The 26,628-nt window shown below is 39.7% G+C and overlaps 1 protein-coding gene across 4 annotated transcripts; it reads left to right on the forward strand.

The window, feature by feature from the left end:
* The first annotated feature begins 528 nt into the window (after positions 1–528).
* Positions 529–21,476, forward strand: kdm1a (lysine (K)-specific demethylase 1a). 4 transcript variants are annotated; one of them, XM_088354657.1, is made up of 22 exons: positions 529–602; positions 1,101–1,137; positions 3,114–3,410; positions 3,519–3,684; positions 4,458–4,591; positions 5,596–5,674; positions 5,753–5,845; positions 6,589–6,695; positions 6,765–6,846; positions 6,942–7,036; positions 7,552–7,569; positions 8,758–8,900; positions 9,317–9,407; positions 9,510–9,644; positions 12,059–12,132; positions 13,634–13,745; positions 13,798–13,930; positions 14,000–14,187; positions 16,606–16,720; positions 18,836–18,963; positions 19,028–19,174; positions 21,024–21,476. In XM_088354657.1, exons 2-22 carry the CDS (start codon positions 1,108–1,110, stop codon positions 21,225–21,227), a joined length of 2,571 nt encoding a protein of 856 aa, XP_088210783.1. In that variant the 5' UTR covers positions 529–602; positions 1,101–1,107; the 3' UTR covers positions 21,228–21,476. The 4 variants fall into 4 exon arrangements, with proteins under 4 accessions (XP_088210783.1, XP_088210782.1, XP_088210784.1 ...); XM_088354656.1 differs by having other exon boundaries at positions 3,114–3,409; positions 3,515–3,684; XM_088354658.1 differs by having other exon boundaries at positions 3,114–3,409; positions 3,515–3,684; positions 4,467–4,591.
* The last annotated feature ends 5,152 nt before the right edge of the window (positions 21,477–26,628 follow it).

The raw sequence follows: 26,628 nt of genomic DNA on the forward strand, positions 1-26,628 counted from the left end.
AATTTATTATATTGTATCATAACATTGTATGCAACAAAATTCGACATGGCACTCTCGGGTAGAACAAGTAATATAAAGGCTTTTAAAGAGAACAAAGATAAAAGATGAATAGGCAAAAAAATAATGATTATTACAACATAGTGCTCAGAAAAACGGGCCTAAGTTATAATAATAATAATAATGCTAATAATAATAATACAATGAAGAAGAATGGTGCACTGTAACTACAGTGCAATGAAAATAAGTGCAATAACATTTAGCAGCAGCGATTAAACAACATATATAATTCACAAGGTATATACTGTATACAGTGTTTATATATATATATAAAGAGAGAGAGGGAAAGCCTATAAATGAGTGTGTATTTTAACAGTAAAAGTAATTGGAATAATAGTAGTAAAAAGTGAAACTATTAATAAAAGCTGTCACGTTCAACACATAGCAAAATTCCAGATTCATTTTTGATTGATCAAAAATTTGGCCAATCAAATCAATGAAAACGACCGGCATTGTCCATTCAGCGTACAGTTTTTTTTTCCTGAAAGCAGGTTGGGTTGAAGTGCACTGCAGTCTTTGTGTTGACATCTGCGGAGGACCGTGAGGTATTTTTTTTTAGATATTTACAATATTTTTATTCTCAAATTAAAACCAATATGTGATATTTAATGTGTTTTAAAAGAGCCAACATGTTATTTGTAGAACTTAGTTCTCATTTTTGAAAATCACACCTGCTACTACGTGATGATAGCCGGGGCTCATTGTTAGCAGCTAATGTAGCATGCTAATATACTTGGGAACGTAATTATCCTCGTTTTATGAACTTTAAGCTATTTAATGAAGTGGTTGATTTTACACATTTAATTTCGTAATTATTAATTTAATGTCAACGAGGTGATGAAGGTGGGTTTTGGGATACGTTACGTATGTCTATCTAAAATACATTATGCAAGCAATGCCTGCAGTGATCGCTAGCTAGCTTACTGGCTGTAATGGACACTTGGACTTAAATGCATTCAAATGAGTCCATTTTTCAGCAGAATCATGAATGCTTTGTGAGGCAACATATGTTTGTAACTGTTATTCTGTCCTTATTTCTTCAGTGTTTGAATGGATATAACCAGGTGCACGGAGAAATGGGTAAAACAAGACAATGTTATTGTGCCATCGTGCATTCATTTTTCACAAGCTCATGACACCCACGCACGATTAACGCCACTAAATTCATCCAGTCTTATTGGGAATGTTTGGTGGCACCCTTGGTTGGTTGTTAGCATGTAATAACATGAGAATTGACAGGATCTTAAAAGTTTATTCTGATGACACTGGAGCATATGCATCCCTTCACGATGTAGATGTTGCGCGTGCAATAGTGTGTTATTTTATCTTAGCCGATCACGCAGTCACAAGTTATCATCTTCATTTTTTTGTTTTATTGTGCAGTGAACCCATATTAAATCAAGTAAAAAATGCTTGTAAGTCCTGTAGTGTTTCACTCCCGTGGTAACGTTCTGAGTTTTAAACAATTTCTGATCTTCTATGACCACTTAAATCTAGAAAATCTGGAAGTCCGTCGCCTAGTTTCCTCCTGCCTACTTTAGTTTATGAACGCCTATTATATTGTGATCAAACTACTTTGATATAAAACATACTACAGTTGTCCGTATTGTCATTGACTGCAAGGTGTCATACATAGTTTATGCCAAAATTAAACGTCTAACTGTGTGATCAACATGTAATAAAAGTCTTAAAAAGGATGAAAGAAGAATATTAGGATTGATTTATACAATTTACAATGTAGTAGTTGTAGACTGGCCTAAAATATATGTACATCAAGAAATAGTGCCATTTTTTAAGCAGCAACATTGTGCAAAAAATGAATAAAGAAATATTACTATAAACATTTCGATACTTTCGAGGCTTCACGGGTTCTTTGGGGCACCAATGAGGACACAACTTCCTTCACTGTTGAGGGATCCTGGCCTGTTTTTAGGTTGTTGGCACCAGTCCATTCCTTTATGTTGTCCAACTGTTTCTTTTTTGGTCTTCCTCTCTTTCTGCCCCCCTGGACTGTACCTTGGAGAATTATCTTGGCCAGTCCTGATGATCTTCTTGTGTGATTATACCACTAACGTCTTTTTCTGTCTACAGTTGACAACAGTTCTTTATAGGGTCCAATGTGCCCCCTGATTGTGTTGCGCACCGTTTCATTTGTCTCATGGGCTATGTAGCTGGTGTCTTAAAATTTCCTATTGCATTGCATCACCATGGCCTGGATTTCCTTTTCCAGTTTTGCTGTGAGAGTTCATGTCTCGTAGAGGGATATGGCAGTAACCAGCACTTGCATTAGTCTGACCTGTGATTTCACTGCTGTTGTTGTCCCTCCAGATGGGTTTAAGTCTGGCAAATTCGGCTTTGGTTTGAGCTATCCTGGCTAGGATATCTGGATTTGACCCTTTTTCTGATATGATAGCTCCAAGGTACTTAAAATTGGAGACAGGTTCAAGCTGTTGATGGTGATGTTTGTGGTAATACCTTGGGGGTTGTTGGTCATTACTTTTGTTTATTTTTTATGTGCTGAATTCCATCCCATACTAGGTTGATACTTTGTCCAGGTGATTGATCAGATCTCCGAGTTCCCTTTCTTCTCCTGCCAGTCTGGCAATGGCATCAGCAAAACGGAGTTTAGTAACATTGTGTCCCCTGACTGTACCTTCAGGTTGTTGGTCCAGGGGCTTCGTTGATGATCCTTTCCAGAAGGATGTTGAACAAAGTTGCAGAGAGAATGTCTCACACGACTGTGGTTTGAAACAACGCTCCAATTGTTCCATCAATCAGTACCTTACTGTTGGAATTAGGAGACAGCTGTTCAACGGTCTGAATTAGTCAGGCCCGGGGTGATCCAAGTCGTTAAAAATGTTGTTCTGACTGGGCAGATGGCATCCAAAGATTTTCTCGGCTGTGTCGATGACTCTCTGTAAAGTTCTTTTGTAACAATATTTGTCTACCTCAATTGAGAATGACAAACGGCTGGGGTTCACTGCACAACCACTTGGTGCATTTAAACTTTGATAAAAAAATGAAACTCAGGAATCAAAGGCTATCTTTAACACCAGGAGAGGCCTCCAACATCCTCCATCATGTTGTCAAGTAAGAAATCAGACGCCGGGTCGTCGTCATCCTCTTCATCTTCCGCGGGTGCGGCCGGAGGAGATCGGGCCCCGGGTTCTGAATCCCAGGGAGCTGCTTCCGCTTCAGCCGCGGGTCCAATGGACATAAAAAAGAAAGAGAGGTCATCTCCAAGCGGTGAGTCGGGGGGAGCCCCTCCGCCTCACCAGGGCGGAGGAGGCCCTGGTGCGCTGGACCCAGACTCGGCCGAAGTCCGGCGGACGAGCCGACGCAAGCGGCATAAGGTAAACATCTTAGAATTTTACTGGTGGGCTTCAACAATGGCGTTTTGGAAGCGGCGTGTTTCAGAATGGCGGGTTTTAATGATGCTTTTATTGTGCCTACTGTTGCAGGTGGAGTACCGCGAGATGGACGAGAGCCTGGCCAATCTGTCTGAGGACGAATATTACTCTGAGGAGGAGAGGAACGCCAAGGCGGAGAAGGAGCGCAAGCAGGTCGTTCCACCACCGGCCCCTCCGCCTGAAGAGGAGAATGACAGCGAACCTGAGGAACCATCTGGTGAGTTTCTGCTAATATCGCACTGCAGAAACAAGGAATTAGAGTGCAGCAAGTGGTAGCATTTCAACCAGTTTTTTTCTCTTGGGGTCACATAATGACAAATCAATATTTATTTCTGTAGCACTTTTCATGGAACAAATTTTAACCCATAGAGTTCTACAAGAACATGTAATGTACAAAATAAAAATCCAACAACCACAAACACATACACAGAATGGCTAAACAAATTAATAACTATATATAGGATACACGTGTCACTAGATGACATTATTTGTATGTATTGTATAAATTAAACTATTTTAATTGTTTTATTGTTTAAAGGTTATTTGAAAAAAACTTGAATCTACAAACTTAGTTTCAAGTATTTTACAAAAATGGCCAATTATGTGAAATAAAAGTTTATTTAAAAAAGGTGTAAATGTGTAATTGGAAAACATGGACATATTCATTTATTGTAAGTCAACAAGGACAGCAAATATATTGTTCGCATCGATCATTTTTGCAAAATGCTGAAACTATGTAAAGAAAAAAGTTGCCTCAAAATTGTAACCATTAACATGCCTATTAGAATATATAAAAATGTACATTTAGTCTATAAAATGCCTTTTTTTGGGAGCAAACAACCTTTTTAGTTCTTACTTGTGGCCATATATGATTCCCAGGCCATAGTTTTGACACCCGTGATGTAACCCTTTTTTAAAACCAGAAAAAAACATGTGCTGTCAATATTCTCGTAAAGATAATAAGCATTAACAGACTATGTCTATAATCAGGTGTGGAAGGCGCTGCTTTTCAGAGTCGCCTCCCCCACGACCGCATGACCTCCCAGGAGGCTGCCTGCTTCCCTGACATCATCAGCGGACCACAGCAGACACAGAAGGTTTTTCTCTACATCCGCAACCGGACAGTAAGTAATCACTATTGTGACACTTGCTGTGTGTGCCATAGAATTTCGTGAGACCCTGGTGGGTGCACAGAAGAAATTGTTGTACATTTCAAGATCAAACACATCGATCTGGTGCATTTTTAGAGCAAAATCAAGAATCTAGATCAGATTAATGTGTGCCCTTGTAAACTATTGAATCATAAATACACTAGTTATGAAAGGCAATGACACAGCAAACAATTCATACCCACAAAGCACGGTAAACAAGACAGGTGTTTAAATCTGCTCTTCTTCTAATAAGCCTAAAAATAATTAGTGTTGTCCGATGCCTCACTATTTTAAGGTATTGTATCGGCGAGTAAACAGACCAAATCACTGATATGAGTTTTAAATTTAACTAAAGTTCATACCTGTATTGGTGATTTGAAAGCAATAAATACCAGTACCGCTGCTTTTGTGATTGCTGCTATGACAGGTTACTGATTCTTCTTCGATGGCGGATGTTATTGTAACACGCAATGTATGAGCTACAGATAAAGCCCGTGTCCACCAAAGTGTTTTTCTGCTCTGAGCAAATTTTTCAATGGCAGCGCCACATTTTTACTCTCGATTTAAAACGCTGTCTGTGCATCGGGGCGCTGGGTAGGTTTGGTATGCAGTAGGCTCTGCGCTGTTATTTTTTTCTAGTCACAGAGAGTTAAAAAAGGTTCAACTTGGGGAAAACGCGACACTCGTCAATGTCACATTTTACCCAGCCGTCTAATCATCGTGCAGACGGGGCGGGACAAACACTGGAACAACCAAATGTCATCACAGGGAGAAGGGCTAACTGACCAACCATGACGTTTGGAATCATTTGTATAATGAGAAATTTTAAAAATTATTTTGATTAATTTCACATTAATATATCTTTTTTAATACGCATTTCTGAGACCCTGGCAGGACCAGTTAAATGCTAACGGGCAGCCAGAATCTACCTATGTATAGGAAACACTGACTTGAAAACGTTGCTGTGTTCAACCCAGCTCCAACTGTGGCTGGACAACCCCAAGATCCAACTAACTTTCGAAACCACCGCACAGCAGCTTGAAGCCCCGTACAACAGTAAGACACCTCAAAAATAAAACCTATTCATTATGTGACGCTATCAGTTTTGAATAAAGCTTTTTTGTCAACTCACAGGCGACGCCGTGCTGGTCCACAGAATACACAGCTACCTCGAACGGCACGGACTTATCAACTTTGGCATTTACAAGAGGGTCAAGCCTTTGCCAAGTGAGTTGAAAAATAATAATTGTAAACAATACAATCTTTACAATAAAGAGAACAAAATGATTTTTCGGTAAGTTCTTTCAATGTATTTTTTTAGCTAAATGTCCGGGACTCAAGTGAAGCTATTTTGCAACGAAATATGAGAAAAAAGAATGATTTTTTTTTTTAGCTAATTTATTAGGCTTTGTAGGCTTATTTTGCATAGGAAAAAATATTTAACAAAAATTAATTTTAGCTGAAAATAGTATACAGTGCTAGAAGTCCGTTTGGAAATATATTTAGAATTTAAAATCATATCTCATTAGTTTATATGGTAAAACGAATACAAAAACACTGTCCCAAATAAATACAGTATTTTCTGGAATATATGGCGCACACAAAGACCATAAATTTTCCAGACATTCGAATGTGTGCCTTTAAAACTGAAAGTACAGTAAATAAAATTGGAACTGCTTCTACAAATGGTGACTATTTATGAATGAATCAAGCTAGCTTAATTGTGAAATTTTATCTTTTTGTACATATACTTATATATGAAACAGATATATATTTAGGGTGCGCCTTGTAGTCCGGAAAATACAGTATCTATGCAGCATTAAGTTACTTAACAAAAATAACAAAGAGTTTTTACACCTACACATTTCAAATTGCACATGTTTGGATTCTAGGAGAAACACTTTAACTTAAATATTACTATATTTTACATTGTTATGCCCCACCCATCTATTATCTGTACTTCTTTACAGCCAAAAAGACTGGAAAGGTGATTGTGATCGGCGGAGGCGTGTCCGGCCTGGGTGCCGCCCGCCAACTGCAAAGCTTCGGAATGGATGTCACCGTATTAGAAGCCAGGGTGTGTTTGCCACTCAATGAATCTGATGTTTTGGGTTTGTATTTTATTTGTTTGCTATCTTGTTGGTAGGACCGTGTCGGAGGCAGGGTGGCCACATTTAGGAAGGGAAACTATGTTGCAGATCTGGGCGCCATGGTGGTAACGGGCTTGGGTATGTGTTTCTTCAACCACATTTTTTTCCACCTGTAGAGTGTGCTTTTTAACTGTTTTAAAAAATTGCGCCACGTGGTCTGTGCACTTGTTCAGGGGGAAATCCCATGGCCGTGGTCAGTAAACAGGTTAACATGGAGCTGGCCAAAATCAAACAGAAGTGTCCGCTGTATGAAGCCAATGGCCAGGCTGTGAGTACTATGTGAAAAGTGACTAGAAATGCATACGTGCAATCAATTACCATGATTTGCATTTCCTTGTACAGTGGCATTTGTTTCTAAAGCATTGTGTGCAGTCATTAAATCTGTAAAGCCCTAGAGTGCATTGTACAGAGACCCCTAGTGGGGTAAAAATAAGACATTAATTTAAATAGGCATGTACACTACACACATGATTTCTTTTAAGACTGATAGTTTTAGAAATTTGGAATTATTCTGTTACACAATTTGAGACGCCATTAGGCCCCTGACTTGCTATTTCTTAAGCACATCTATGAAAAAAATCAAGGGTTTTATTTCACTTCCAGAGCAGAAGCAAAAACATCTGTCTAATATTATCAAGTCTTCTCTAAGACGACAGTAATGGGATGTCTAGGTCAAAGGCTTTTGAGCTTTCACAAATGAAATAAATGCATGTTTTCCTTATGTTGACTTAATATTTTTTCTTTCCTCCCCTCTCTCTTTGGACCACCACTGACCAACTGAAGGGAGAACGGTGCACTAGTGTATGTATTAGTTTACTTGCATAATTATTTCATGTCCTGAATATCATTGGGGAAGCAAAAACATTTTCTTTCTCATTCTGCTGGCTTTTTTTTAGAATTATTAGCCCAATTAAATGGGAATACCAGTTACTGATTGTTATTGTGTTGGTTGAAAGTAAAATATCTTTGTTGTGACCATCTGCGGAGCGGGGCTCTGTCCCTGCAGTGTTTATGTTAAAAATGACTTTGCATGTTCCTATTTGAGTAGACCTCCGGGATTCGACAATAATGCGTTCACGGGGATCGTACTTTAAAATTCTCTTATAGTGGAGGATAGAAACCTGACGTAATTTGCTAATGCGAGCAAACGTCGTTTCTATGGTATCGTGTTGTTGCTTTTCCCCTTGGCATCACTGCAAGTCTTGGATGATCCTGATATTCACAAATGGAAAGGCTTCGTGGGAGGTAGTTCAGCTAATAGCATTTAGGCTTTTCGTGATACCGTGACGCAACACAATAGAAGACTAGCATTTTATATGACGTCGACCATTAGCAGAGAGGGATGTTAGTGACGTAAATTACTATCCTACGCAAGAACACAAGCTTGAATTTTATAACGTTTTTGGGCATGCCAAATAATTGGTTGCTGATGTCGTATAGCGGGAAAATGCAGTAAAGAGGAGCTGAAAAAACATCTCATTCCACACCGTAAAGAGAAAATGTTGTACGATGGGGATTCCGTATCCCGGGGGTAAACCGTATTTATAATTACATTTTGAATGATTATCTACATGGCCGCACGGCGCGCAGTGGTTGGCGTACGTGCGGCACAGTATTGAGGTCATGAGATCAAACCTTTGCATGTTCTCCCCGTGCTTGAGTGGGTTTGCTCCGGGCACTCCAGTTTCCTTCCACATTCCAAAAACATGCATGTCAGGTTAATATGCCGGTCCAAATTGTCCCTAGGTGTGAATGAGCGAGTGAGTTGTCTGTCTCTGTGTGCCCTGTGACTGTCTGGCAACCAGTTCAGTGTGTCCCCTGCCCACTGCCCGATGGCTGGGATGGGCTCCAGCTCCCCCGCGACCCTACTGAGGATTAGCGGTTCAGATAATGGATGGATGGATGAATATCTACATCCCTTTAAAATTATATCATGTTTGGCAACGGTTACCAACCATGCTGTTATTTATAACTATTTTGCATGTTTAGGTGCCCAAAGAGAAAGACGAGATGGTGGAACAGGAATTCAACAGACTGCTGGAAGCCACCTCTTTTCTTAGCCACCAGCTGGACTTTAATTTCCTCAACAACAAGCCCGTCTCCCTGGGGCAGGCCCTGGAGGTGGTCATACAGTGAGTACAGCCAAATTGATTTGATTTCAAACTAGATTGGATTAAAGTAGCTGAGACTGGGAACAGAGGGAGTTCTATGACCTTGCTACTTTTTGAAAATGTCTAATCTTTTAAATCTCTTGGAATATTTTTTGTATTATCACATCAAAGTAAAAAACGGGTGTATTTCATTCTAAAGTAGACACTGGGAGAAAAGAAAAAACTGATGACGATTTTCATCTCTTGGACTTGGAAACTACTTCTATGACACGCGATGAAAATTCTTGTGGCTGGGTGCAAAAAGGCTTTATAAGAGATGGATATCATTACAGCCTTGGTAACAAGCAGACAATTGACAGCATACGTGTTCTAATTTGTCAACCTCATAAAATTAACGTTTTCCAAATACTAATAGATATCAAATGATTTTTCTGTAGGCTGCAAGAGAAGCATGTCAAAGATGAGCAAATCGAACACTGGAACAAGATCGTGAAGACACAAGAAGAGCTCAGAGATCTTCTCAATAAAGTGGGCAGCTTCCCCGCAAATACACCTTGAAATCATTTCAAGAACTGAAATACGACGCTTACCTTATTTATTTACGTATTCATTTCTTTTTCTCCTGTCCAGATGGTGTCCACCAAGGAACGCGTGAAGGAGCTCCATCAGCAGTTTAAAGAGGCCAGTGAAGTCAAACCTCCACGGGACATCACTGCGGAGTTCCTGGTGAAGAGCAAGCACAGAGACTTGACGACGCTTTGCAAAGTGAGACGACAAAAACATTTTACTCTTAAACTTCAAAAAGATTTCATTCTTATAGCCCTGGTGTGAATTCTATAGTGACCTCTAGTGTTGTAAAAATACTACGTTATTGATTAAGATAATAGTCAAAAACCCATGTACACTGGAGATTAGAGAACATTTTAGAAACAATTGTGATTCTGGGAGAAAAAAAAGCCATCTTCACTGCTCAACAGTTTAAGTACATTTTGTAGTGTGTATCCCATGCTACTACAATGCTTTGTCACAAAATGGTTCAGGCACTTAAAAAATAACCCACATATTTTGCCAAAAATGCACTGATTAAAATTAGCGAACACTTTCAGGTGCCTCCCACTTAATGGCGCTAATCTAGAGCATGGTGCTTATATCTGCGATTATCTGCAGACCCCTATTTAACTGGCATTCTAACTACCAGTTTCACTGACTCTGCAAGATGGTGGGCCGTTTTAAAGTGACTGAAAGCCCTCGGCAGCAGGTTGTCCAGATGAAAACGAAAGGGATGACCCCATCAGCCATCGCAAGACAAGTTGATCATTCCAAATCTGTGATTTCAAGAATATTGAATGTCTACAAAACTACAAATTCATGCGAGTCGCCCAATAAGGCTGGTCATCCACGAAAGACAAATTTAAAAGAGGACAAATCATTGCAGCTGGATTGCTTGCTAGTTCAATGCTGAACATGGTAAGGATCTGTCTCGCTATACAGTGTCTCGCTGTTTAAGAGCATTTGGACTGAAGGCCCACACTGCAGTGATCAAATCTCTCATTAGCAAAAAAAAAAAAAAAAATCAAAAAACTAGACTGATCTTTGCTGAGGAGCATGTCGTCTAAACAAAGGAGAACTGGTTCAGCGTTTACCTTAGTAATGAAAGCAAATTTAATTTGTTTGGGTCTGATAGGAAGCATTAGTTTCGGCGACACATTGGAGAAAGACTAAACCCAAAGTTTGTAAAAAAAAAAAAAAAAGTCAGTAAAAGGTGGAGGAGGAGGTGTCATGGTTTGGGGCATATTTTTTGCAGCAGGCGTCGGGCCTTTTATACTAAACATGGCTGAGTGAATGCAAATGTATATCAGAACCGTCTTCAACAGCACATGGTTTCTTACCAATCAACCTGCAGTCTTCATGCAGGACAATGTTCCATGTCACACAGCAAAACGGGTAAAGAATTTCCTTAAAGTCCTGATCCTAACCCAATAGAGAACCAATGGAAAAAAATTATTGGTGACAAAGTTATGGTCAAGAAACTCGCTTCAATCACCGAACTGTGGAGGAGGCTGGAAGAAGAATACCCAAAATTACACCAGAGCAGTGTGAGAGACTAATGGCACATGTTAGATTAATAATAGCAGATGTAAATCACAGATATATTTGTGGCTCTGGAAAAATGCATGATTCTCATTGGATTTTTTTGTAATTTTGATATTACTCGATAAATAAGAAAATTGGTTTCGAAAATTCTTAGAGTGCTTGAATTTGGCCATGAACAAGGTGTAAGAACCTTACGCTTACACCAGCTCTTACCATTCCCAGCAATTGCCTCTTTCCAGCTTCTCTGGGTGAATCGGATGTCTTCTGTCATCACTAGCAAGGATTAACACCAGCTTTCATGTTGTCTGAAATTCATTTTTGCAAGAAATTATGAACATAGGCCTCCTGAACTTTGTCATCTGGTATCTTTAAGGCTTCCGTAGTTTTTCTTTATCAAACGCACATGCTTCAGCTCTGTTCTCAGCAAAACCGACATCTAGCGGTAAATTATTATACACTGTCACTTTAAATCATTTCAAAATTTACCTCCGTAGACCTCAAACATCCAGCGAAAGGGTTCATAAACTCACAGCAACTCAATATTGAGTTGCTACGGCAACTTGCACTTTTGACGGAAGACTTTGAGATGCGCCTGTGGGAATTTTTCGTCTGCTCGGCGCTTGTTAAAAAGCGGCGACGGATTCCTCAGCGAAATCCAAACTCAGACGTCTGAGCCAAGGCTTCAATTACATTGTTCCGGTCAAGGAGCGAACACGAGCTGGCTTTTCTAAGCGACCATTGTGGCTTTACATGCGTTGGAGGCTACTTTAAGGCCAAATTAGATTTGCTAAAGATTGTAATTGGTAGCAGTGGATATATTTACTGACCGGACATTATCTTACTAACTCAGGCGGACTATGTTTAAGTGGTTTTATCCTTTCAATGGATGTATTATTAGCAGCAGTAGTAGGAATTTTATTTTGGAGGCGTGTGCAGACAAATCACTTCTGCGGGTGTTTTAAAAGAAAGACCTTTTAGATGGTGTCTAAAACATTCCTATACTGGCCTGCAACTCATTTTTTTGGGTGTGTGATACAAAATATGGCAAACTAGGGGAACAAAAATGTTTTTTGTGCTTTGCGCAGGAGTACGATGAGCTGCAGGAGCAGCAGGGGAAGTTGGAGGAGAAGCTCCAGGAGTTGGAGGCCAACCCACCTAGGTATTTATGTGTGTTTTTCTTCCTCTCTGTTTTTGTTTGTCGGCTTATCAGTTTAAACGTGCACATTAAATATTGTTTCTTGACAAAACGATAATATCTAATGGGAAAAAATCCTTATACAGTAGTATAATTCTTAAAAACTTATTTTTCTAGCATCATTAATTATTATTTGATAAAAAGGAGGAATTCTGTTTTAAAAATTAGCTCAATTATCTGAGGAAAAAAGTTTTTTTATGAATTAAATGTGTTTTACAATAATTTTGATTTATTTTCCAATTTTTTTAAATAGATATAATTATTTATAATATTTCTTAATTTTGAGAATAATTTTCTTTTATAATTTAAATGAAAAGAGCATCTATAAATTATAAGTAAAAAAAATAATACAATGCTGATATAATCTTTTTTCAGAAACATGACCATTTAAAAAATAGTTTGATATTACAAGTATGTTATTTATTTTTCTTGTAAAATAGGATACATAATGCTTAAACTGAAAAATAAATGATCTGTTATAAAAATATATTTTTTTTACCAATTATATTTATTTGGCTATGGTTTTGGCTTTTCTCTTATTCGTTTTATTTTCAAAAATATATACTTATGAAATACTTAAAATTAGCTCAATTATCTGAGGAAAAAAGTTGGTTTTTATGAATTATATTTGTTTTACAATCATTTTGATTTATTTTCCAATATTTTACAATAAACAGAATTATTTATAATATTTCTTAATTTTAAGAAGAATTTTCTTTTATATTTCAAATGAAAAGAGCATCTATAAAATATAAATTAAAAAAATACTGAAATAATATATTTTTTCGAAATATAGATAGATAGATAGATAGATAGATAGATACTTTATTCATCCCCGAAGGGAAATTCATGACTATATTAACAAAAATAGTTTGGTATTAAAACTATGTTTATTATTTATTTTTCTTGTATAAAACTTTTTGTACAAATTGTATTTAATTGTTTATAGTTTTGGCTTTTCTCTCATTTTTATTTAAAAATACATATAAAATACTTAAAATTTAAAAAATGAAACGCCGCAGTTTGGTAAAAAATTCCATCGAAATAAATGACTTTTTTTTTTTTTTTTGCCTCATAAGACGTAAAATTTGTTCTATTTTAGTAAAAAAAATGTGACTAAACAGAAAATTAAGATTAAAATCTAAAATAGATTACATAAAATATGTAAAAAGTTAAAAAATCAAATATTCTGATTTTTCAGTGTTATTTTTCCAATTTTAAGGTGTAAAATAAAATATTCAGAAAACTAATCCTTGAATTTAGCAAAATAATCTGTGTGGGTACAAGATATACATACAGTATATACAGTAATATATAATGTATACATACAGTATATATTTGTTTTACACTCTCAAGTCAACGTTCATATAGAAATTGTATATTTAATTATAGATTTAATATTAGGAGAAGGAAAAAAAAATCTTTAAAAAATATTTTAAACCGTGTTCCTATCTTTGGCCTGCAGTGACGTCTACCTGTCGTCCAGAGATCGTCAAATCCTGGACTGGCACTTTGCCAATTTGGAGTTTGCCAATGCCACACCCCTCTCGACCCTTTCGCTCAAACACTGGGATCAGGTAGGCTTTTTGTTTCGGACCTCAAACAGCTTGGCTTACACCCCTTTTGCAGGACGACGACTTCGAGTTTACCGGCAGCCACCTGACTGTCCGAAACGGCTACTCGTGCGTGCCGGTGGCGCTTGCCGAAGGTTTGGACATCAAACTCAACACGGCCGTGCGGCAGGTTCGATACACGGCGTCCGGTAAGTGACCGACGCCTCCAAATATTTACAAAATGCCAACGTTTTTACATGCCAAATCCCACTCTGCAGGCTGCGAGGTGATTGCCGTAAACACTCGCTCGGCCACGCAGACCTTCATTTACAAGTGCGACGCCGTGCTGTGCACGTTGCCGCTGGGCGTGCTGAAGCAGCAGCCGCCCGCCGTGCAGTTTGTGCCGCCACTGCCTGAGTGGAAGACCTCCGCCATACAGAGGATGGGCTTCGGAAATCTCAATAAGGTAAGTGGAGAAAGTGCAGGGAGTTGGAAAGAGAGCGGACGTTGCGTTCCCTTTTTATTAAAACGGTTATACCCATCAATTTATGAGCTGGTAATATGTGACCTAGTTAAATCTAGTAGTGGAGCACAAGAAATGAAATCTCCATTGTTCTGAACAATTATCAATTCCGGACAATTAACCCAACCAGCAAATATTTAAATTAACTTGTAGTACTGTATTTTCCAGAGTGCAAGCTTCTCCGGAGTATAAGTGGCACCAGTCAAAAAAATGCATAATTAACCATTTATTGACCAAGTATCATAAATAAATAAATAATAATAATACAGGTCGCTTAGAATTTTTATTGTTATTTTGGCCATGATGGGTCAGAAATCAGAGTGATTAATTCTGGCCATTTTCTCCAGAACAACCCAAACTTTAAATATCTGGCAATATTGATCATAAATATCCGCAGGATATGATTATCTTTTTGGTGCCATTTTTTTCAGCCCCTCTTAGATGACCAGCATTGTTTAAATAATCAACACAGTCCTATAGCGCTCTCTTCCGTTTTTTTTTCTTGCAGTGAAGATAACTTGTGAAATAATATACCAGTAAGAACAATTTAAAACTCAATGATATAATAATGTGTTCATTTTACATATAAGTTGGCAGTTGTACCCCTGGCCTATGAAAAATTACAACTTCTAGTCCGGAAAATATGATTCATGCAAAATTTGCGGACAAGAATAAATCATTAAGTTATTTGACGGAAAAAAAAAAAGGTCACATAATAAACTGCTACCAGTAGTTTGTGATAGTTACCCTCCAAATTATGACAGGTCTATTGTTTGACAATGAGCACCAATTCAAACGTTCAAAATGAACCTAACTATAAAGTGACAGTGTGGAATCATTCATCACCAGAGGTCGATGTATCTTAGAATGGAGCTGTGTCATTTCGAAAAAAGATACCACTCTGCAAAATTCTGAAGCATACTTCCTTATTTTCATATGTGACCAACAACAAATTTCAGCCAGCAACAGTACATAAAAGCCGCTGTTACTCCTAGCCAGCAACAATAAAAGAAGAGTTTGCTGGATACACGCAGAGTAGCTGAAAACGTTTGCACCTAGCATAGGAGAAGCTACCAGAAAAGCCAGTAAAAGATTGCAAGAGACTCTTAATCATTAAACCCAGTGATGGAACATAGCCTGCAGCCGAGTGGCTAGAGAAGGAAACGGTGAGAAAAAAATCTGAAGATGCCTGGAAAACGGGGATTTGTGTCCATCACAAGCAGGGCTCAGTACTGGAAAGCAAGTGAGACTAAGGAACGAAGAAGGAGCAGCTAACCATAGCAGTGAGCCATAACCTGCAGCCAAGTGGTTAACATGAGTGGCTAGAGAATGAAACAGTGGGGAAAAGGTAGAAGATGCTTGAAAAATAAGGCTAGTGGCCTTTGCAAGCAGATCTCAGCACTGGAAAGCAAGTAAAATTGAAGGTCAAAGAAGTAGCAGCTAACAATTACAATAGCTGTGAGCCATTACCTGCAGCCAAGTGGTTAATATGAGTGGCTAGAGAAGGAAACAGCGGGAATAAAGTGAGAGATGTCTGCAAACGGGACTCCGCGACCATCAGAAGTAGGCCTCAGCACTGGAAAGCAAGTGACACTGAAGAATGAAGGGGGAGCAGCTAACAATAACTATAGCTGCAGCCAAGTGACTAACATAAGTGGCTAGAGAAGGAAATCGTTTTTTTTTTTTAAACAAAAGCCTAAATGGTGGGATTCTGTGACCATCACATGTAGGACTCGGCGGTTTGTTTGCTTATTTAAATCAATAATATTTTATGTAAATGATTAAAGAATTTTTACACCACTCGGAGTCTCTATATACACACTGGGGCTTTAAAGGGAAACCCAATTTAGGTTATCATTATTTACTTTACAGTGAGTATGTCGTGCCCCAATTAGTCCAAAAACTACATTGTGTTGTGTATTGCAAATGGTTTTAGCCTTCCTATAGATTGTAGGATTTAGACTGCAAAAGAAATACTTTGTATCCCATGTCATCACTTGAGCATCATTTTGCTGCAGTGTCCTTTTGACCTTGAAGGGCTGAATGTGTATACAGACCTATTTCATCCTTAGATTGCCATTTTTGTTGCACTAAATTTCTCCTTAATCTAAAAGTAAGAGAATAAGTGCATCACTACTGCAATAAGGGAAGTGGAGTGTCCTCTGCTGCCCTGCCGCAGTGCCCAATGACGCAGTGGACTGCAGAGTCACTTTCCTCCAGCAGAGGGCGCTTACACAAAACCTTCTTTTCTTTCCCTGGAGTGTGCCATGTCTGATCTTGTTACATATAATGTTTCAACAGATTGATATCAATGACAATAAAGACAATTGTATTCTATTTTATTCCTTAATGTGTCTGCAGGTGGTGCTGTGCTTTGACCGGGTCTTCTGGGACCCCAGCGTTAACCTCTTTGGTCATGTGGGCTCCACCACCGCCAGCCGGGGGGAGCTATTCCTTTTTTGGAACCTCTATAAAGGTAAAAACAAAAAATATGTATTTGTAATATATATATATATATTCATACATTAAAAAAAAAAAGTGGGGTAATCCATAATATTCAGCTTGTGCAATCACGACATCCTGTACACAAACTGAGCCATGCAACTGATCTTAAGCTCTCCCATTCCTTGCGCACGTAACAAAATGATGCAGAGGAGACTAAGTATTTCCACTACTACATCGAAAAATCATTATGCATAAAGGATATAAATCTTTATAACAAGTAGTGTCGGCTGATTGAATATTTTAGTATGGATGTAGGTGACTAATTAGCAGGTATATATTTCCTATCAGGACAAAAACTGATGTCAATTAAGGCTGTAGTCAGTCCAATAACTGTCATTGTGCACTCCAATTTAGTTAATAACTAGTGTAAGCATATGTAATAATTTTTTCATATGGTAACAGCAATCACTTTGTCGTTTGCGCAAGGGATGGGAGAGCTTAAGATCAGTCGTATAGCTCTGCCTGTGTACGAGCTGTTGCGATTGTATGGGCTTCTGAATTTTAGTCAGTAAAGTATATTGAGTTTTGTTTTGAGAATGCTTTAGTTGTACACCTGTGTATATGCCAATCAATATTGACTGATGCGCTAGTTGATCAAGAATCAGGACACAAAGTGTTACTTTCCTGTACTAGACATTTCCCCACTGGTTCTGCCAAGATCACAACCTTACTCTATAGGGACATCCATTTTGTCCGTCCATTTCAAGTCGAGGCACATTTATTTGTGACACCCTTAATCATAAAATGTTTCAGAGGTCCTCCCAGGCTACAATGACGCCATCCCCTGATCTGAAACCGACATGCGGGCAAGGGAAAATTCAAAAACCTCAGAATGAGGGGAAAATTAAAACCTTGAGAAGTGGTAATCCCCCCCCTCTAGGATGACCAGGCTGCAAGAGATGTTGCATTGGATAACAATACACAAAATGTAGTGAACATCAATACAAATAAAACATAGGTAATATTTAAAACAGTTCACAACGCAGCTTCCAATCTCAGCTGGCTGGTCGATGCAGATGATCACATGCTTCAGGTGCTGGTCCGCTGACTCATTCTTATTCATTCATTCATCTGCACATTTATGTGAGTCACTCATTGACTTTCAAATTGGTTATTTCACAGCCAGCCTACTTCAATGGAAAAAACATGGAGAATTGATGTCTCAAACTGTCAATGACAAAAAATTCAGAACAGACTTTTGACGTCTTTAGCCCAGGGTTCGTACGGGTGCTTGAAATCATCGAAAATGCTTGAGCTTTAATCTTTTCAAGGCCTGGAAAAAGTTTGAAATTTGGGTGAAGTCTTTAAAATTGTTGCCATTACCATGTTTCTCTGGAGCGTGACTCTACGGATCATGCTATAAACAGGGATCAGAATGGAGATTTTCATTTTCAGCTGAAATAGCCAGGGTCCAGGAATAAAGCAGGGCGGAAGTTACAAAGTGGTGAAAATTACAAGACACAGATGCTCTGGTGGCTTTGTCTTCTACCGGTCGAACCCAAGAGGACAGCTCTATTAAGAAAACGGGCTCTTTTGGCTTGGCTCACTGAGAAGAACCTTGGGCTCCTAAATGGCTCCTCAGGTTTTTGTATTTTTAACGTTATTTTGTTAATTATAGAAAAACATAATGCACCAAAATTATTTAATAATTAGCAATAACATTTTCCAGGGGATCCCTGCGAAACACATGAAATTTCATTTGAAATATTCACAATACAAATCAATTTGAGCTTTTTACGTACGAAAAGATTGAAAGTCTAACACTCAATCCTTCAGTCCTACAAAGGTTCAAATGCAGGGAAAAAACTATTTACAATTCTAGTTTGGCAATTTAGACACAGATCCTCTGAGAAACATGCAAAAAATAGAAGTGAAAATAAGTCCAACAAAAAAGCAAAAGATCAGTGGATTGAAAGATTAAACGCACTCCGGCATGAATCTGTAGTCGCCCCCGGCAACCTTGCGACCATCCACTTTGCAGAAACGAATTTAAAAAACGAATAGGTCGTGTCTGAAGTCGGCGTTTAGAATGTCATGAATTTCCGGTGTATATACAAAGGATCATTGGTTACCTTGTGCCCGTCAGCGCCCATCCTCTTGGCCCTGATGGCGGGCGAAGCGGCGGGCATCATGGAGAACATCAGCGACGACGTGATCGTGGGACGCTGCCTGGCCATCCTCAAAGGCATCTTCGGAAGCAGCGCCGTACCGCAGGTAAAACGGTTCCCGTCTCTCCCCCGCCGGTCGCCCCCGGTAACCGCCTCCGTTGCCGCGGCAGCCCAAGGAAACGGTGGTGACGCGTTGGCGAGCCGACCCCTGGGCCAGGGGTTCCTACTCGTACGTGGCGGCCGGATCCTCGGGAAACGACTACGACCTGATGGCGCAACCCATCACGCCCGGGCCCGCCATACCCGGAGCTTCGCAGGTGACTGCTCAATTTGATAATCATTTAGAGGATTTTATAAAGTACGGTATGGAATTTATATTATGTGAAATGACATACTTATACAACTTGCATACAAATAAAACTTCCTATGTTCATGTGTGCATATAAAATGCATCTACGTGCGTGTGCGTATACAAGAGTACTTGCGAGTAGGTGTGAGAATATAAAACTACCCGAGAGAACGTGTGAGTATACTAAAGTTCCAGGGAGAACGTGTGAGTATAAAAAACTACCAGCGAGCACTTGTGAGTTTACAAAAGAGCCTGCAAACATATGTCAGTATAAAAAAAGCACCCGAGACTGCGTGAGAGTATACAAATTACCTAAGAGAACATGCAAATTACCCGGTACAATGTGTGAGTATGCAAACTACCCAATACAATGTGTGAGTATACAAAACTACCCGAGAGTGCGTGAGAGTATACAAATTACCCGATACAATGTGTGAGTATACAAACTACCCGAGAACGAGTGAGAGTATGCAAATTGCCTGATACAATGTGTGAATATACAAAACTACGCAAGAGTGCGTGAGTGTATACAGAATTACCTGTTACAATGTGTGAGTATACAAACTACCCGAGAAGACGTGAGAGTATGCAAATTGCCCGATACAATGTGTGAGTATACAAAACTACCCGAGAGAACGTGAGTATACAAACTACCCGAGAAGACGTGAGAGTATGCAAATTGCCCGATACAATGTGTGAGTATACAAAACTACCCGAGAGAACGTGAGTATACAAACTACCCGCTAGCACGTGAGAGTATACAAAACTACCCAAGAGAACGTGTTAGTATGCAAGCTATCCGAGAGAACGTTTGAGTATACAAAACTACCCAAGAGCACGCGAGAGTATACAAAACTACCTGAGAGTGCGCGAGAGTATGCTAACTACCCGAAAATGCGTAAGAGTATGCAAACGACCCGAGAATTCGTGAGAGTATGCAAACTACCCGCTAGCTGGTGAGAGTATACAAAACTACCCGAAAGCGCGCCCGAGTGTAAAAAACTACCTGGGAGCAGGCGTGCGTGAGTATGCAAACTACCTGGGAGCGCACGCGACTATGCAAACTACAAGGGAGCGCGCGTGAGTTTGCAAACTACCTGGGAGCGCGCGTGAGTATGCAAACTACCCGAGAGAGCGTGTGAGTATTCAAAACTATCCGAGAGTATTTTGTTGTGTGTGTGTATATATATATATATATATATATATATATATAAATAAAACTACCCATGAGTTAATTTCTGTATATATAAAACTACCCCAGAATGTCTGCACATATAAAACTACGCTCTAGCACGTGTGAGTATACAAACTACCCGAGAGCACACGAGAGTATACAAAAATACCCGAGAGCACGTGTGAGTATACAAAACTATGTGTGAGTATACAAAACTACTCGAGAGTACTTGGTTGTGTCTATGTATATATATATATATATATATATATATATATATATATATATATAGGAAACTACCCTTGAGTTAATCTCTGTATATATGTAACTACCTCTGAATGTCTGCATATGTAAAACTACCCGAGAGTGTGAGAGTATACAAAACTACCCGCTAGCACGTGTGAGTATAGAAAACTACCCGAGAGTACTTCGTTGTGTGTTTGTATATAACTACTCCTGAATGTCTGCATATATAAAACTACCTGTATGTGCATGTATGAAACTTTGTAATTATGTATGTATGTGTGAACACGATAACTATATCTATATATCTATAATGAAATCTATACTACATCTACATAAATATATATATATATATATATATATATATATATATATATAAAACTCCATGTGTTTTCCCCTCCAGCCCGTGCCTCGCCTGTTTTTCGCGGGCGAGCACACCATCAGGAACTACCCGGCGACGGTGCACGGCGCCCTTCTGAGCGGCCTCCGCGAGGCCGGCCGGATCGCCGATCAGTTCCTGGGCGCCATGTACACCTTGCCCCGGCAGGCCACGCCCACCGCCCCCAGCAACCCGCCCCAAGCCACGCCCATCGCCCCCACCGTCTGAGACGCGGAGGTTTCTGGATTTTTTTGCTTCCCTCCTCGACATTCCGAATGAAATGTGGCCTGGATGATGTGAAATAAGACTTTATCGTGGAAGCACGGACTTTTTCTTTTTTGTCTGAAAACGAGCCGGTCAAGATTTGTAGACGGAGAAGTCCTAAATTAGGTGTAGTATAGTTTGTAAGGAAAGAAGATCTTCTAAATCGTGTTTGCCGTCATTTTGTTGTTATTAAAAGATCGAAACTCGTTTGAATTTGGAAGTCATCACTGTTGTCATAATCTTAAAGGGACAGTGTGTATTAAGTGCCTCCTACTGGTACAAAAGAGCATTGTTTATCTTTCCTAAAAATCATAATATTTCAAAAACAGTGAAATCCCCATTGAAGTCACCGCTATGTTTGTCTGGCATCCTGCTGTTCTCTGTGGCACTGGCCCTCGTTCGCACCAGACACCACAGTGCCATCTAGTGGTCAAATATTACACTGGGGCTTAACACTTTTCCCAAGAATGAGATTTTTTTTACATGAAAGTCACAGGACATATAATAACCAATTTACTCATCTTTGAGGAATGATTTAGTTAATGAACGAAATAACACATTTTGTGGATTTTTTGTTACATTTCAACATTGTTTATTCTAAAAGCTCATACAATTGTTTTGTGTGAAAAATGACGTGAAAATTGGGAAGATAAAATTTTAGCTTGAAAATGGTGCTGCAGAAAATGTTGCCAATGTCACTATAAATAAGAGAAAGAGGGAGAGAAAATGAGTGTGGGACAAGGAAAGAGAGAAAGAAGGGGAAAGCAAGAGAGAGAAAGATAACAAAAGAAGGTAAAAAGACAGAGAGAGAAAGAGACAAAGAGGAACAAAGAAAACGAAAAAGAGACAGCGATAGAGAGAAAAAGGGTGGAAGAGGGAGAGAAAGGTAAAGAGAGAGTGAGAGAGAGAGAGAGACAGAGAAAAAAAAAAAACAACTACAGCGTCTGTGAGAAGCACCTTACTTTGGCAACATCAAGTGGACATTTTTCAACCTGCAGCTCGTTTTTCTCTTGTGCTTCCCTCAGCGTTATCTCCTGGGCCTGATTTAATCCCTTTGCGAGCCTGATCCGCCTGTTTGACACCCCCTGTTCTAGATATTTTAATTTGTTTAACAGAGAAAAATGGTAAAAACTATACATAACATCTGCCATCTTTGAAATATTTTGTAAAATTTTATAAAAAAGTATGAGAAAATAAGGACATTTTTACCTAAACTGAACAAATTTATCTAAAATCAGCTACAATAGGAATAACAAAAAAATAGATTAAATAAGAATAAATATATTTAAACAAGGGTGCAGTGGTTAGCGCGTGTGCGGCACAGTTCTAAGGTCTTGGGAACCTTCTGTGTGGGTTCAAATCCAGCTACCGGACTTCCTGTGCGGAGTTTGTATGTTCTCCCCGTGCTTGCGTGGGTTTCCTCCGGGCACTCCGGTTTCCTCCCACATTCCAAAAACATGCATTTCAGGTGGATTGGCCGGTCCAAATTGTCCCTAGGTGTGAATGAGCGAGCGAGCTGTCTGTCCCCGTGCGCCCTGCGATTGGCTGGCAACCAGTTCAGGGTGTCCCCTGCCCACTGCCCGATGATTGCTGGGATGGACTCCAGCACCCCCGCGACCCTACTGAGGATAAGCGATGCAGCTAATGAGATGAGATATTTAAACAAGGGCAGCACGGCAGCGCAGTGGTTAGCGCGTGTGCGGCACAGTTCTGAGGTCATGAGATTGAACCTCCTGTGTGGAGTTTGCATGTTCTCTCCGTGCTTGTGTGTGTTTCCCTCCACATTCCAAAAACATGCATGTCAGGTTAATTGGCCGGTCCAAATTGTCCCTAGGTGTGAATGAGCGAGTGAATTGGCTGTCCCTGTGTGTCCTGCGATTGGCTGGCAACCAGTTCAGGGTGTCCCCTGCCCACTGCCTGAAGATAGCTGGGATGGGCTCCAGCTCCCCGGGACCCTAGTGTGAATAAGTGGCGGAAAATGGATGGATAGATATCTAAATGAGCCAAACTTTAGTGTATCCATCAACTTGCAGGAGGATTATAAAAAAAGAACACCTGCATTCCCCGGAAATGAACCGCTGATTTTCGCATTCCTCTCCCGCAAACCTGCCGAGCGAAGCGAAAACTCAAAAAGTATTAAAAAGAAAAAAAGAAAATCACACATTTAGCTCCCAGTCAGCGTGTTACAAATGGCTTGCCTTTTATTTTTTATTAGAATACATATGGTCTTGCTGTACACTTGGCAGCTTACCTACATGCCACACCAGAGTTAAAACATGCACAATGGATTAAGTCGAGAAAAGAAAGAAAAAAAAAAAGTCAGCAGCCGCCCCCTCCCCAGCTTTGGCAGCCCGTACAAACTCGTAAAAGCATTTTTACTGTGATTACAAGTCAATGAACATGGAAAAAAAAGCCCCTTCCCTCTTTCGCTATGGTCCTAAAAGTTTATTTGTGCGCTTGCTTCTTTCTTTGGCACCGCAAACGGCACAAGTCGCACAAAAAAGGGGAAAAAGTGACAAATGGACGACAAACGCACAAAAAATAACTCTCCAGGAGTGTGTCAACAAAAACAACAAAAATATATATATATACGTATACGGTTCTTAAAACCAAATATATTCCATTAATAAGGCCCACTTTACAAAAATTACACTATTTCTTTTTTTTTAAACCTTAAATAAAATCTTTCCAAAATAGTTTTTTCTTCTTCTAATAAAAGGAATAAAACAGGCTGGAACTACAAAGATGGCGGAATGATTTTGGCACATGCTCGATGGGTCGTTCCTCGCCCAATCACTGATGCGGGTACGTGAAGCGGGTTTTGACCAGCAAAAAAAAAAAAAAAATGAAGGGGAAGTGGGGAAGTATAATCGGTTAAGTGCTGGTTAAGTGCAGATTAGAAAACTACCCGGTAACACCGTGACCCACCAGAAACTTTTTTTTTTTTACGAACTGTGTGAGATCTTTTCTAGAGACGGTTTTAGACAACTGACCAATGTCGGGACGGCGTTTTCGGAAAAAGTTACAAATCGTGAAAACGAGGATGAAGGAATTGGTGAGGGTAAAATATTAGCAGCAATTAATTTGTGCTCTGCCTATTCGAATGTAGTTTGTGATGACGGATGTCTTCAGAAAATTATTTGATTCAACCAAGTTCCCAAAAATATTGTGATGTCTGTAGCTGTCTCTGGCAGGGAATGAGTGACTTTCACATCCGGATGACCATGGATACAATTTTTTTGTGGGTGAACCCTACCATAAATCCTAAACCTAGCCATACCCCTAAACCTTACTCTTAAAACCTATCCCTAGACTCTAAACTGAACCCCTACCTTACCCTTAAACCTAAACTGTCCAGAAATCCTAAACCGCACCCTGAAGCCTACCACTTAAACCTACCCCTAAACCCTAACCATACCCCTGAACCCATACTTTAAACCCAACCCTTTAGCTTTACCTCTAATCCCTTACCCCTATCCCTGAACCTGACCCTAACACTACCCATAAACCCTACTGAAATCCCAAACATACCCATCAACCTAACCCTAACTACACCCCTAGACCATGAATCTACCTCTAATCCCCTACCCCTTTCCTTGAACCCAACCCCTAATCATACCCTACTCCTAAACCATTCTGAAATCATAAACCTAGCCATACCCCTAAGCCTTACCCTAAACACTACTCCTAAAACCCTAACCATATCCCTAGACCCTTACTCTAAACCCGTAAATCAACTTCTAATTCCTTACCCCTGTCCCTGAACCCTAAACCATTCTGAAATCATAAACTGAGCCATACCCCTAAACCCACCATAACCCCTTTTTCTAAAACCTACACCTAAACCCTACTCCTAAAACCTATCCCAAAACCCTAAACCCTTACTCTAAACCTAACCCATGACTACCTCTAATCCCTTATCCCTAACCCAAACCGCTATCCTACTCCTAAACCATTCTGAAATCATAAAACTAGCCATACCCCTAAACCTTACCCAAAACACTACTCCTAAAACCCTAACCATACCCCTAGACCCTTACTCTATACCTGTAACTCAACTTCTAATTCCTTACCCCTATCCCTGAACCCTAAACCATTCTGAAATCATAAACTGAGCCATACCCCTAAACCCACCGTAACCCCTTTTTCTAAAACCTACACCTAAACCCTACTCCTAAACCCTAAACCCTTACTCTAAACCCAACCCATAACTCTACCTCTAATCCCTTATCCCTAACCCAAACCGCTATCCTACTCCTAAACCATTCTGAAATCATAAACCTAGGCATACCCCTAAACCTTACCCAAAACACTACTCCTAAAACCCTAACCCATGACTACCTCTAATCCCTTATCCCTAACCCAAACCGCTATCCTACTCCTAAACCATTCTGAAATCATAAACCTAGCCATACCCCTAAACCCTACCCTAAACACTACTCCTAAAACCCTAACCATACCCCTAGACCCTTACTCTAAACCCGTAACTCAACTTCTAATGCCTTACCCCTATCCCTGAACCCTAAACTATCCTGATATCATAAACTGAGCCAGAACCTAAACCTAGCCGTAACCCCTTTTTCTAAAACCTTCTCCTAAAACCTATCCCAAAACCCTTACTCTAAACCCAACCCATAACTCTACCTCTAATCCCTTATCCCTAACCCAAACCCCTACCCTACTCCTAAACCATTCTGAAATCATAAACCTAGCCAAACCCCTAAACCTTGCCCTAAACACTACTCCTAAAACCCTAACCATACCCCTAGACCCTTACTCTAAACCCGTAACTCAACTTCTAATGCCTTACCCCTATCCCTGAACCCTAAACTATCCTGATATCATAAACTGAGCCAGAACCTAAACCTAGCCGTAACCCCTTTTTCTAAAACCTACTCCTAAGACCTATCCCAAAACCCTTACTCTAAACCCAACCCATAACTCTACCTCTAATCCCTTATCCCTAACCCAAACCCCTACCCTACTCCTAAACCATTCTGAAATCATAAACCTAGCCAAACCCCTAAACCTTGCCCTAAACACTACTTCTAAAACCCTAACCATACCCCTAGACCCTTACTCTAAACCCGTAACTCAACTTCTAATGCCTTACCCCTATCCCTGAACCCTAAACCATCCTGATATCATAAACTGAGCCATACCCTAAACCTAGCCGTAACCCCTTTTTCTAAAACCTACACCTAAACCCTAGACCCTTACTCTAAACCCAACCCGTAACTCTACCTCTAATCCCTTATCCCTAACCCAAACCCCTACCCTTAAACCATTTTAAAATCATAAACCTAGCCATACCTAAAACTTACCCCCCTGAACGTCACCCCTAACCCCAACCCTAAATCTAAAA

The sequence above is a fragment of the Urocampus carinirostris genome, chromosome 15 (assembly GCF_059441175.1).
Source record: "Urocampus carinirostris isolate Australia breed hairy pipefish chromosome 15, RoL_Ucar_1.0, whole genome shotgun sequence".
Taxonomy (NCBI): domain Eukaryota; kingdom Metazoa; phylum Chordata; class Actinopteri; order Syngnathiformes; family Syngnathidae; genus Urocampus; species Urocampus carinirostris.